Raw genomic sequence first — 14,663 nt, 5'->3', positions numbered from 1 at the left:
ATTTTTCAAAAATAAATAATTATCTCATTTAAATGTTTAATTGACCGTATGGCCAAATAGAAATGCAAAAGACCTGTATATATATATATATAGATGTGTGTGTGTGTGTGTGTGTGCAAATATCGCTGTTTATTGATTATAAGGATGTCAATAACTTTTTTTTAAATAATACATTTAATCAATTACACTATGCACTGATTGATCAAATTAATCAATTAATCATTCATACTCTAATATATTTGCTGAGAAAGGTTCCCAAATGAAGACCGTTCAAAGATAACCGTGTCATCGATTGTATCTGAAAATGTGCACCGATTCAAAAAATAAAACTAGTAACAAACAAAAACAAAAGGGTAATTTGATGCCATGCTGGTGTCTATTATAAGTAACTTACCAAGCCGATCTTTATGCCCTCCATCATTAGTTTGAGAATATCTTTCCGGAAGCTCTTCATGTTTCCCGGTGGGATCGGGGTGGAGTCGTTCTCATCAGTCGTCTGCTCACCAGACATCGAGTGATCAGGAGACTCAGGAAAGTTCAGGAAGTCAAAGAAATCATGTTTGATGTCTGGAGATTAATGACAGTCTGTTAGCGTGGAACAAATGTACTCAGTCCGCATGGATTTCTTCTTGTTATTGCTTACAAAAAAGTACAATGGTAGACTGCATACACTTTATGAAGCATGTAATTTGCATTCAAGTGTTTAGTAATAATTGTAATATTATTCACAGATTTGATGTGTGTCTTCTGTACCTTGATAGAGGAGTCTGTTAACAGCCAGAACCACGAGTCTCTGCAGTCTCTGGACTAGCTCCGTCTCGCTGGCTCTGATGGGGTTTTCTTGACTCATCCTCCGCTGCATCATCTCGTTAAGTTCATCACTGGCAACCAATCGCATTTGAGTCAGCAGCGAGTCTGACGGGGCCACCGTGAACCGCCTGCGACCTGATAACAACACGCATGTAGTGAACACATCAACATGCTTACTGAACTAAAGGAACGGTGTGTGTAAATAACAGAGCATCATAAATCACACAAATACACAGAGATTGACAGACAGACAGACAGAAATCCACCTTAAGTGATGATTAAGAGGTTAGCCAAGGCATGTTGTCATTTACACCTGAAACGCCACATGCACCCTACTACGTTTCTTTTAAATTAGTCACTTCAGCTCAAAAAAAGCTGTATTTATTTGATCAAAAATACAGTAAAATTGCAAAATATTATTACTATTTAAAATGACTGTATTCTATTGTAACATAAGTTAAGATGTAATTTATTCCTATGATGCAAAGCTGTATTTTCAGCTTCAGAAATCATTTTAATATTTTGATTTACTGCTCAAAAAAGGATGATGTTAATGTCAGGTGTAACTGAGAGAGAATGTGAATGATTAATCAACAGGCAGAGTTGCAGGAAGAGTCTTAAGAGTCCCGGAGCAACTCTGAGTTCATTGAGGATAGTCCAGGACACTGAGCCGATGAGCAGCACACACGCTTTAATCACGTCACTGCACGCACTCAACATCCCTGAGAGAGCCAGGATGTTGTGGCCTGTTTTGTTGTTGCGGATGGGGTCGATGGCTACCTGCGTCTGAGGGGAACATGTAGGAGTTTGCTCCGGTAGGGGAGGGGAGGGGGGAATCCTGGGACAGGAAGCTGAACGGGGAAGGCGGAGGAATCAGTCCGTACGAGCAGTAGTGCTGCCGGGGAATACAGGGAATTATGGAGTCTTTCAGCCCCATTGAACCTTGGGAGTGTGAGGGGAGGTGATAACACAACAGAAACACATGAAACATCCAGGGCTGATGGGTAAGACAAGATGAATGAGATGTAACATAAATATGGATATGAAAAAACATCTTTTTTTTGTTTATAGTGTGTTAGTACGTGCATATTCAAATTTAACTATAAAATTCTGTCCTAAAAAGGGATGGAGTTATGGGAAAGAAAAATAATTTTTTACATTACAATTTCAAACATATCTAACTACCGGTAATAGATGTAAAAAATAAAATAAAATGAAAAATAAACAGCATAATTTAATGTATAAATTTACCTGGATAGAAAAGGTGTAACAATTTAGTTTAAATGGTAATAATTCTTAATTAAAAAAATTAATAAAATAAATCAGAAAATAAATAAATGTATTAATAATAATAATAAATTACCATATTTTTTGGACTATAAGTCGCACCTAAGTATAAGTCGCATCAACTCAAAAAACGTCATGATGACGAAAAAAACATATATAAGTCGCATTTATTTAGAACCAAGGACCAAGGGAAAACATGAAAACATCTCCAGCCACGAGAGGGCGCTCTATGTCTTCAGTGTAGACTACAGGAGCAGTGAGCAGCATAGAGCGCCCTCTCACGGCTATAGACGGTAATGTTTTCTATTTGTTCATTTCTCTCGGTTCATTTCCCCTGGTTCATGTCAAATTAATTTTGATAAGTCGCACCTGACTATAAGTCGCAGGACCAGCCAAACTATGAAAAAAAAGTGTGAATTATAGTCCAGAAAATACGGTATGTGTATTTTGATCATTTTATTTAATTTCCAAAGTTTTCCCATAATACTTTTTTTTTTAATGTGCTGTTTCCGGGTCAAAATGGACCCAAATTAAACAAACTAAAACCATCAAAAAAAATGAACATTACTGTTTCAAAATAACTTAAAAAGTAAATATATAATGAATAATGAAACTATAATAATAAATAAATATAATAAAATAAATAAACAATAACAAAACTTAGTTTAGCTCGAAACTAGATAGAAATTTAAATAGCAAAAAAATCCACAACAAAATTATTAAAACTAAACTTAAAATACTAAATTACTACTACAATAAAGTCAATGATGACCAAAGTTTAATTTCAGGATAAGCTATGCATTTAAAGGCTTTTTAATAACCCCAACCATCACATAACTGAGACAAACACAACTCCATTGAGCTCTAAAGCTTCTCACCTGAGATGCTTTTGCGTTTCTGCTGTAGAGCGTGATGCGGTGAAGTGGGCACGTGAACATAGCTGCTAGATTTCTGAGGGTCCTGATTGGCCGTGGTCTTAATGAAATCGATGGCTGTCTGGACCACGCGGAACTGCAGTGCTGTGGCCATTTCTGAAACAACAACCGAGAATTTCCTATTTCGTTTGAATGTAAAGTCACATATCATTACCATATAAAAGTATTAGTTTTCTTTACCCTGTGTCCGCCGAACTTTGCTGGTCTGCATGTAGCCCAACAGGGTGATCAGGTCTTCGATGATGCGGAAGTACTGAGACCCCGAGGAGCTGCAGGAGTGGATGGTGACGGCCACCAGCAGCTGCTGAATGTCACACACCACCAGCTTGTAGTCGTTCGGAGGAATCCTACAGAGCAAAAACACCATGTAGACTGACCAGCTACAGTTTCAAAGCAGTTTCCCCATCGCTGATGTTAAATATGGTCCATTACCCGTTCTCCAGGCCGTTGAGGGTGGACAGTGTGTTGAAGAGCACGTAGAGCAGGCCGTGGTCCAGCAGGATGTCGGTCAGCTTCGGGCAGGCGTTGAGCAGCTGCAGCAGCAGACACAGGCTGTTGTGCACGAGTGAGATCTCATACAGAGAGTTCTCCAGCAGACCCAGCACAGGGATGATACAGCGCTTCCTGAACGGGGAGATGTTCTCCATATCCTCCAGATCCAGACTGAGACCAGAGGGAACAGTGGCTCTCATTAACAAGGAAGCTGCTGGGTTCATTTAGTAGAAATAAAGCAAGTTTCATGTAGCAGTAATCTTGCAGGAGATTCTTGAATGGGTTTCTTCGTTACAATAAATATTCAGCAACATTAAAACATTAAGAATCTTAGAAGAAAAAAAACAAAAACTTTTGTCTATGTGCCTTAAAAAAAAAAACATAGAAAATTGTACATATAAATTGTATAAATTTAAATTTAAATTTATAAATGTATAAATTTGTATAATATATAAATTGTATATATAAATTGTATAAATTTACATTTAAATTTATAAATGTATAAATTTGTATAATATATAAATTGTGTATATATATATATAAATATATATATATTTATTATGAATTATAATTATATTTTTACATTTTTAATTATTTTATATATTTTACTATTAATACTAATATTTGTTTTCAGGTTAGTTTTAGTGAATGTTTTAGTAAACTTGTTTTTTGTTTTTGTTATTAAAAATGTCTATTTAGTTTTTTATCTATTTAAAACTTCAACTTAATTTTTTAAATTTAAAAACTAAATCAAAATTAAATTTAAGTTTTTTATATTATAAATAAGTAAACACACACAGACATACACACACATAAATTATTATTAATATTTTTATTGCTGCTTTTATCTGGCAATGTGCAGCCAAATCCAGGCCCTGAGTTGCAGTGTATTCCATTGCCATCTGATGTGAAATCCATGTCTGGTTTGAGTGTAATTCACCTTAATGTTCGCAGTTTGTTATCCAAAATGGATCTGCTTAGAATTTGGGTGAATTTAACAGATGCAGATATTGTTGTGCTATCTGAAACCTGGCTGACAAAATCAATCACTGATATGGAGATTGGAATGGGTGGTTATAACGTGTTTCGTGCTGACAGACCAAGGAAGGGTGGTGGGGTTGCAATTTATGTCAAATCTAAATTTAATGTAAAGTTAGTCGATTCAGAATCAATCGGTAAGCAGCTGGAATTTTTGGCAGTGAAGGTGGAGTTGGCCAAGGGCCTTTATGTTACTGTTGTTGGGTGTTATAGGCCTCCTTCTGCACTGAGTACTGCATTGCAGACTCTAATTCAACTCTTATCCAGATTGGACTACTCTGAAATTATTTTAGCAGGTGATCTAAACTGGGACTGGCTGAAACCTTGTTCAGATGAATTTAAGTCATTTTGTGATTCTGTCAATTTTACACAGTTAATCAATTCTCCCACTCGTTTAAATCTTAAGTGCCATGATAAATCCACCTTAATTGATTTAATTTTGACTAATGTCCCACACAAATTTTCTGCTGTTGGTGTTTTTTGCAATGACCTAAGTGATCATTGTGTTGTTGCTGCTGTAAGAAATACTAAGATGTCTAAATGTAAACCTCGCGTAATATGTAAGAGGAATCTCAAAAAATTTAATGAACAGGGCTTTTGCCATGATTTGTTTAATTGTGATTGGAGTAGAATAGAGCTGATTCCCGATGTGGAGTCAGCCTGGATCTTTTTCCGGGATAGTTTTTTGCAAGTAATAAATAGACACGCCCCACTAAAGAGATTCAGAGTTAAGGGGCGGGAAAATCCCTGGTTTTCCTCTGAGCTTGGAGATATTCTTCATGACCGCAATTTAGCTTGGGCCAAAGCAAGAAAATCTGGCTCTTCATCTGATTGGCTTGTTTTTAGGCAGTTAAGAAATAAATGTTCTTCTTTTATTAAGAAAGCAAAATCTGACTTTTATCTGTCAGCCACTACTAACACCTTAAATGATCCCAGAAAATTTTGGAAGGCTATAAAATTACTTTCTTCAAACAAAGATAGTATTAATGTTCCTTCTTTTATTATGAAAGAGTCTGTAGTAGTTCATGACAAGCTGGAGATATTGAACCATTTTAATGAGTATTTTATTCAGTCTGGTTCTTTGTTTGACACTGCTTGTCCTTATACTGTGACACCTTGTAGAGATGTACCAGTCTCTACAAGTGTCTTCAATCTCACTCCATTCTCAGTGGCTGATGTTCAAAAAGCCCTAAAAGGGCTGGCTCCTGAAAAACCTCCAGGACCTGATCTTATAGAGCCCTACTTCTTAAAAATAGCTGCTGATTGTGTAGCACAGCCTCTAACGTACCTTTTTAATCTTACTTTAGAGAGCAATACTATTCCCAAAATATGGAAATCTGCATTTGTTTGTCCATTATTGAAAGGGGGTGACCCATCAAATTTAAATAATTACAGGCCAATTTCTAATTTGTCTGTTTTGGCCAAAACGCTTGAATCCCTGGTGAGTGATCAGATTAAATACTTCTTGCATGTACAGGACATTTTATCCCCAGTTCAGTCTGGTTTTAGAAAAAAACATAGTACCATCACAGCTGCAATGAAGGTGATAAATGACATCTCTGTTGCTCGTGACAAGAAGCAGCACTGTGCAGCACTTTTTATTGATTTGTCAAAAGCTTTTGACACGGTTGATCATGATGTTTTAAAGATTAGGCTTCTTAATTCGGGGTTTTCAGAGAATACTGTCTCTTGGTTCTCAAACTATCTTAGTGACAGAACCCAGTGCATTAAGTATGATGGTGTTCAATCAGGTATTTTACCAATCCTTAAAGGGGTTCCACAAGGATCTGTGTTAGGTCCTATTTTATTTACTATTTATATAAATAACCTTAATCGGCATGTGTCTGATGCAAACTTTCATTTTTATGCAGATGACACCGTTATTTACTGCTGTGCTCCCTCTCTTAAACAAGCCATTGCACATTTACAGAATGCCTTCACTGTGGTTCAAAACACGTTGCTACAGTTGAAACTTGTGCTTAATGCAGAAAAAACCAAATGTATGCTCTTCACGGGCACTCGGAATAGACCACTGAATGTTCCTTCAGTGATTACTCTTGACGGACATGAAATACAGACTGTTACAACTTATAAGTATCTTGGAATTGTTATTGATGATTGCCTGTCATTTAAGCCTCATGTTCACTGTCTAGTGAGAAAGTTGAAGCTAAAATTGGGTTTTTACTTTCGAAATAAGCTGTGTTTTTCTTTTAATGTTAAAAAACGGTTAGTGGCATCCACTTTTTTATCTGTGCTGGACTATGGTGATATATTATATATGCATTCATCTGCTCAATGCCTTCAAATGATTGACGCAGCCTATCATGCATCACTGAGATTTATTACTAATTGTAAAGCTCGCACCCACCACTGTGAGCTGTACTCTCGTGTAGGGTGGTCTGCTCTGGCCACACGGAGGCTTTGTCATTGGTACATATTTATATATAAGGCTATTCTTGGTGTGCTTCCATCCTATTTATGTTCACTTCTTATGAAAAAAAGTGCTGGTCATTACTCTCTGCGTTCTCAGGCTGTTGTCTTGTTTTCTGTCCCACATATCAGTACTGAGCTGGGTAAAAAGGCCTTTGTTTATTCTGCTCCTTTTACATGGAATTTGCTGCAGAACAACTTAAAACTTAGTAAATTGATTCCTTTGAGTGTTTTTAAGTTAAGAATGAGATGTTTTGAGTTGGACTCCCTCACATGTCAATGTTTTTAATTGAGATTTCATTGTAAGTGCATAATTGGCTTTCAAACTGTTTCTATTAATTAATATTTTATTTTCATGGTTTTTTGAGTGTGTGTCTTTGTACGTATGTAATGATGTGATGTAATTCAGCTGCCTATCTTGGCCAGGTCTCCCTTGCAAAAGAGATTTTTAATCTCAATGGGCTTCTCCTGGTTAAATAAAGGATAAATAAAAAATAAAAAAATAAAATTATATTCTAATAATAACATATTTAATATATGATTATAATATATTATTTATTAAAAATATATTGTATAATATATAATAATAATAATGTTATAATATAACATCAGATAAAACATTCTAATATATTTTTTATAAAAAGAATAGATTTTTAATTTAATTATGCAAATTAATAAAATATAATAAACATTTATAGCTGGCATCGTATCAGGCTGTGGGCTCTCATGGTCATGTCAAACTCACTCTTCCTCGAGTCCGACCGGTCGTCCGAACAGCATTTCCAGGAAACACTCCAGCACACCCTGAGAGCCCTGGTGCAGGTACAGCTGATTGGCCAGCAGCGAAAACCCATGATTCTTCAGGAACTTCTCCTTCTGCTCTTTCTGAGCGCGGCTGAAGTAGGCATCCAGCAGCTACAGAAACAAATGTTTGTGTATCCATTCGTGTATGTGATTAGACATAAAAATAATAAAAGAAACCTATTACTCAATCTCCAATCAATCAGCTATTTCAATATCAGCTTTAATAAACTAACCAAAGCAGCAGATGTGTAATAGAGGAACAGTGAATGGCCAGTCATTTTACAGTCCTGAAGAAAATAGTCTATCTTATATTTTCATAATTTGTCCATATACAAGTCTACTCAAATTGTTTTTTAATTCTTAGAAATTTCGAGGACAAAATGTAAAAACTGGGCTTCAGTGTGAGTGTGATGATCCTAATGATTAACAGTGAGAAATATACAAATGTAACAATTTTAATCTAAATATTATTTACATTATCGAATAGGGGCTTATCTTCAAAAACAACTGATCATGAATTTATATACTCGTAAAAAAAAAATATTTAATTCTATTAAATACCTAAAGTGTGTAATATTTGTGTGGAAGTATGATTCATGTTTACGGATATAAAGAGATTTTTGTGTGTATGGAGTACATGGGAGTCTAACAGTTTAATTGAAAGTGTGATCTAAAACCAATTAACAAAGCATTTTTAATTGTTTACAAGTATTTTGCATGCAGTTCTCATGAGCTCATGTGGCATATTTCTTTTTTTAATACTTCTGTCATGCTGCAAGACTTTTAAAAAGAACTGGTGAAAACCAGCTATGTTCATCTGTCAACTACCCAAAGACAAGTGAATGTGAGCGGACCTTCATGACGCCCTGCTGTATGAGAGGAGAAGAGTGGTTGACCAGGACGAGAAGAGCCTCGGGCTGGACCAGTCTGTCCATCACCTCCTCCAGCAGGACGTCCGGCAGCAGGAGCAGAACTCCTCTCAGAAGATCGTACAGACCACAGCAGACCAGAACCAGACAGTCTTCAGCACTGGACCTGAGAGATTCACAAAACACACACATGATGAAATCATCACTGTAGAGAGGCTTTTAACCAGCATTGTTAGAGTTTAATAAAGAAAGAAGCAATGACAAGAGCCCTAATGACAGCTCAGACACATCTGTAAAGCCGAAATACGGTTTGTGGATTAGACTTAAAGTCGTTAACTTTTAATGAGTCTAAGTGATTACTCAGTAGATGGGATATATCTTTAGTTCAGGAAAGGCCATGATGAAGTCAGGAGGCAATTACCCAGTAACTGTGGACTGAAAGAGCACATTAAACACATGATGTAACTTATAAAGGAATGCTAATATTATAAGTCATTCATCTCCAAAACTCAGCGGAGGAAATTAGCATAATTAAAGAGTGTTATTTATTCATCACAAGGAATTTAAAAGAGCTCCCTGGATATATTACACACATCTAGAACAACACACACACACACACACACCATGCAATGGATGTGAGAAAGGCTAAGTGATTTCGAGGCGTCTCAATTCACTCTCTAGCTCAGTAGTAAGCACACTACCTAGCTCCATACAAAAACAGTATATGTGCATGAAATTGTTATGCATGATTTTACTGTAAATGCCTTATTTTCTTAAAAAGCATTACGAACCATTTAAAAAGCTTATTTAAATGTTATTATTAAAAGTTATTATCGTAGGCTAAAACTAAAAACAACAGCAAAACACTTTTTGTTACTTACAATAAAATAAATATTAATAAAAAAAACAAGAATATTTTATTTCAGCTTGTTGCAACATTTTTAGTTTGTAAAATAACTCAAACTAAATAAACTACAGTAAATGAATGATATATCATTATAAAGTTAAAGTGAAAACAAAAAATTAAAAAATTTAATCTAATTCAACAAATTAGATGTAGACAAAAAAATGAACAAAAACTACAATAGCATACCAGCTATATTAAAATAACTCTGAAGTGTAATAATTTAGATTATGAGACATTTTCTTCTTAAATCATCTACTGTGATTAAACCCCGCCCACATCTCAACATCCAATCAACACACAATGCACAGAACTGAGGCACTGCCCTACATTTTTCAGATATACATCACAATCTACATAAACACATCATAACATCAGTTTTATCATGTTTAATATGCGATTTTTTCAACAATATAAGATCATCTGGTAATTTCAGAGTACCTGTCGTTACCGGAGTCCGCCTTGCTGTGTCTGTCATACCCGGGAGAGTAGGTGTAACTTTCCCAATCGTCCGGTGGAGCGGCACGGTCAGCCACGGTGGGCCAGCGAGCGATCGTCAGAGAGCCGTTCTGTGCAGGAAAAGCCAAACCCAGACTGGCCAGGTTACTGTGGCTCCTCTGGAAGGACTGGATTCCCTTCAGGCTGTCCGGTCTGCGTGGCGCTTCCTCGCTGGTCCAATCGAAATGGTCCTCAGAGTCCGGCGGGCTGCCCGCTGCGCCGTCGTGCTCCTCCTCTACGCTGATGGAGGGCGTTCGGTTTCCATCTTCATCGCCGCCCACGTTCTGGGATTCACAAATGGTCTTCGCAGACTCACAGCTGCTAAGGAGCTCGTCTCCTCCTCGCTTCAGGGTCTCCGTGCTGCCCAGGTCCTGCTGGGTACTCAGGGACGTCCTTTCTTCAGGCTCGGGGGTCCCATGGGTCAGACGGGGCGTCAGGGCCGGAGAAGAGTGCGGAGACGGGCCTATGCTTGGGGGACGCAGTGACAGATCTTCATCTCCATGCTCGAGAGACGAAGCGTGGCGTACTGTGGGACAGAAGAAGAAGAAAACGCAACATTTAATCAGAATCACCATTTTCAGGTTTGACAATAACATGTTTTTTGTAGTCAGACAAGGACATTTTCAGTGAATAATGCTGGACTTTTTTTCTATTTTGGCCTTCTCCTGGGCGGCAGTGATGTGTTACCTTCAGCGGGCGTCTCTGTGAAGACGGAGGGAGACAGTGAGAGCACAGAGCTGCTGGAGTGACGCAGATACATCATGGACTGAACCTTCTCCTGGTACAGCTTACCATCTGAGGGAAGAATGTTCTGGTTTACTATCGAGTCTACACAGGATATGCAGCAAGAATGATGACTAATGAAGAAGAATGAGCTGTATGCTCGATGCTAGACTACTGCAACCATAAAATAACAATAAAAGAGTGATAAACTGCTAGTCAGGAATCTCTTGACAAACATACTCTTGACTGACAAAATACAAGCAGTATTGCTATAAATGCTTATAAATATGGTTCAAAACAATATCTGATTTAAATCAGGAAGCCAGAACATGTTTTGAAGTTTAATCATCACATGAAGCCACATCACAATTCTGGTTTTTTGTCCCCAAACTTGAGACCTCTCAGAATTAAGACTTTTTTGTCCTATTTAAGAATTTGTGTGACCATAAAATTGATCCAACCTAATGTAAGACTCATAAACGATGGCTTTAATGACTCCTCGTGATCAGACTGGTGCTCTCTGAAGGTTTCTCACCGATGTGCAGAGAGAAGTAGAAGCTGGAGGGTGTGTGGCACACGTAAGTGTTGGTGGGGGGGTGAACGGCCAACAGGAAGTTATAGACCAGCCGCAGCAGGTCCAGGTCTGGAGGAGACCCCAAAACCTCCTGGATGATTTTGACAAACGAGAGGCAGACCTCCTGCGGGATGGAGGTCAGGTACTCATCCCGATGCTCCTGTGAGGATAATAAAGATGACACTTAACTATGATTGCTCTTCTTTCCTGCATTAATTAAACTCTAGACCTCGTGTGTTTGTCTGTGGAGTGAACGTCTCACCTGAAGCACCTGGCAGGCGAGCAGGAAGCGATGCACCACCTGTGCCTTGAGAAGCTGTTGTATGTTGAACATCTGCTGAGGATGATGCACCCGGATCAGGATCTCTAAAGCGGTCAGCAGCGTCTCCCACACGCCACACTATCACACACATACAGCCACTACAATGAGCTCTCTTTAGAAATAACCAAACTCTATGGTATGTTCTCCTTCAGATGTGAGGGTGAACCTGTGCTTTGGCCCATATCTTCCAGTCCAGGAGTATTTCAGAAAGCAGTGTGAGATCTTGCAGCACCGCAGTGGATTCGGCGTCCAGGTGGAACTGACCGTCTTCTCCGAACGTCAGGATTGAGCCGCTGCAGCAGCCGTCCAACAGTGTCTGTCACACAAACACAGAGACATATTTGCTGAGCTGCAGTCTAAAATCAAACTCCAGAGTATTTTCAGACTCATTAATCTGATGTATTTCGGAAAACAATAATATACTGAGAGAATTTACAAAACATTCTTACTGTCAGTCTGCATTAAACATGACAACCAGCAGGGTGTGCTGTTTAGTTCAACAACTAAAACTTGAACAAACTAAACTTAAACCATTAAAAAACAAAACAAAATGTTACTTGAAATAGTTAACTCGGATAAAATATAAAAAAATATATATTTTTTTAATTAAAAAACAACAAAATTGCTACAACTTTAAATACAATTTAAGTGAAAAGAAAATCTAAAAATAAAATATAATTAAAAAGTAACTAAAATAAACATTTTAAAAAAATCTAAATTGAAGTAGCCTACTACCACAAATTAAAAAAACTTTATGGACATGTTTTTTTTTTGTATTACAAAAACATAAAACAAAATGAAAGCAAAAAAATGTAAATATAAAATTGTATTAAAACTAATTAATAAAAAAATGCATTTTAAAATATCAATAAAAATGACAAAATCATACAATAAAATTACTAGATTTAAAGATTAAAGTGGAAATAAAATAAGTAAAATATAATAAAAAATGTAAACAGATTATAACAGTGTATAAATAATATTAAAATAACAAGAGCTGGCTCAACTGATGTAGAAAAAAAAAACACTAATTTTTTTCAGCTAATTTATTATATTTAGATTGTCTCAAATGTTTTTTTCTTTTTTTTATTAGAGGAATGATCATGTTCAACTAAAAGTCATCTGTAGGAAACTTTGACCATATAAAAAGCAGAATAAAACATTATGCTTAATTTCAAATTGTCATTATAAAAATATTGTTAATATATAATGCACAGGCTAAAACTCACCTTCAGAAGGTGGTATCCCACGATGCACTTGGGCTTGATGAGAACCTGGTGAATCATGGAATAGCCGTGGTAACACTCCATCTCGTGAGTGCGATGCTGGTTGTTCTTGACCAGAGACAGCAGCAGCTGCAGAGCCTGAGCTTGCGTTCTCTCACAGTCGCTCAACTCCACCGTCTACCAGCAGACAGAGTGTGTGAAATACACCACAGAGTGAAGATGAAGTGAGCTATCAATGTGTTTTCATGCTGACAGTCTTAGATCTCAGTCTTATAACACACAGAACAGAGAAAGCCTCAGCTAACAACATTATGATTATTAATACTGTCTGCAAAACAAACATGATGAGCGCAAACTCAACTAGATCCATCTGCACTAAATGATTTAATCATTTAATAATTGGTAGACATCATACCCAAAGGATAAGCATCTGTTGCTTTTTTAATTAGCACTGCTCCTAAATTATTATTATATTAGTTCACCCTTGTAAACTGCAGTAAAGCAGAAGTGACAGATAACTCATTCCACACGTTCCTGGTCTCTACTAGTGATGATATTCAGACAAACACAAACCCGAGCGAACAGGAAGACAAAGGCGCCGGTGCCTCCGATCTTGTGCAGGACGCTGTGAAGGCCGAGAGCCTGGCAGGGCATCATGGTCCTGAGGAAAGGAGGCTCCAGGATGGAGCTCTGGACCTCTTTGGCACTGAAGGGCCGCTGGGAAGCCACCGCTGACTTGGCCTGGCCCTTCAGACGGATCACCGGCTCATATATGGTGTAGAGAGACGGCGTGCTGGGGGCATACACCACTGCTAAACTCTCCTGCAAAAACACAAATGCACACATGTGTTGAGATACAGGCAAAGGAAATTATTTTTCTAGTTCAATGTTGGATGCAGAATCTAAACTAAGTGTAAGTGCAAGAAAAGTGGTTTTCCTAAAAGTGAGGTTCAGCTTCACTGCAATCTTGACTGTCCTAAAACACAGGCTTCATTTTTTTTATGCTAATATATTATTTACCCTATAAAACCTACTGTTTCATATTTACTGGGTGAATTCCTAAGCACTGTAAATAATCAACATGATCAAGCCTTCTGTCGCCTTTTTGGTAGTTAAGAGTTTTTTAGTAAAATTGTGCAAATGTGCACCTTCAGTTCTTGCTTCATGCGCCTTTTTGTTGTTAAATCTTTATTTATAAAGTAAATGTACAAATATCTTTGATATTGTTAGTAATATTTCCAGATGAACACTTGATTCTTCATCAGTTATTTTGTAGAAAAATCAGCGCGTCTCAAATCTGATCCTCAGGATCTTCTGAGGAGCGTTTATTTGTTCATCTCTCAATCATCATTGGATTGGGCCTCTGAATTTTCAGAGTATATGAGCCACAAAACCCTGATGTATAAAGAAACATTTTGGTTTTACATTTTGTCTAAATATTTTCTTTGTTATTTTATTGTTGAAGGTCCAAGAAAGTCTTAATTTTCAAAAAAATTTTTTACATTCTGACTATTATTTCATATTTCAGGCTGACAGGGTTAATGATTTTCCTTCAATCTCAAGGTGAAATATCACTTGGACAGATTTCTGACAGGTTTCTTTAGATAAACATGTACAATACTTTATATTAGCACTAGATATTGTCAGAAAAAGAAGTGTATTCAGGTTTGTGTTGAAATGGATTTTTCTGATGGCAGTAATTACTGAGCATGTAATGCATTAGCATATGAACACCTGGAACAGCATTCAGA

At 37.1% G+C, this 14,663-nt stretch overlaps 1 protein-coding gene across 11 annotated transcripts in view; it reads right to left on the bottom strand.

The window, feature by feature from the left end:
* LOC113112320 (lysosomal-trafficking regulator-like) overlaps positions 1-14,663 on the bottom strand; it is a 68,549-nt gene that overhangs the window by 18,747 nt on the left and 35,139 nt on the right. For 9 of the 11 annotated variants that reach the window (XM_026277773.1, XM_026277779.1, XM_026277778.1 and 6 more), the window contains 15 exons: positions 13,486-13,734; positions 12,916-13,089; positions 11,853-12,002; positions 11,627-11,764; positions 11,326-11,524; positions 10,755-10,862; positions 10,011-10,593; positions 8,651-8,831; positions 7,738-7,907; positions 3,465-3,695; positions 3,213-3,379; positions 2,976-3,128; positions 1,591-1,752; positions 754-945; positions 395-567 (listed from right to left, as the gene is read on the bottom strand). In XM_026277773.1, the coding sequence (XP_026133558.1) occupies positions 395-567; positions 754-945; positions 1,591-1,752; positions 2,976-3,128; positions 3,213-3,379; positions 3,465-3,695; positions 7,738-7,907; positions 8,651-8,831; positions 10,011-10,593; positions 10,755-10,862; positions 11,326-11,524; positions 11,627-11,764; positions 11,853-12,002; positions 12,916-13,089; positions 13,486-13,734 (3,030 nt within the window). The remainder of the gene's footprint in view (positions 1-394; positions 568-753; positions 946-1,590; positions 1,753-2,975; positions 3,129-3,212; positions 3,380-3,464; positions 3,696-7,737; positions 7,908-8,650; positions 8,832-10,010; positions 10,594-10,754; positions 10,863-11,325; positions 11,525-11,626; positions 11,765-11,852; positions 12,003-12,915; positions 13,090-13,485; positions 13,735-14,663) is intronic. The other 2 variants (XM_026277776.1, XM_026277777.1) reach the window with 1 other exon arrangement.

Source organism: Carassius auratus, chromosome 13 (assembly GCF_003368295.1).
Source record: "Carassius auratus strain Wakin chromosome 13, ASM336829v1, whole genome shotgun sequence".
Taxonomy (NCBI): Eukaryota; Metazoa; Chordata; class Actinopteri; order Cypriniformes; family Cyprinidae; genus Carassius; species Carassius auratus.
This window is presented reverse-complemented; position numbering and strand designations above follow the sequence as displayed.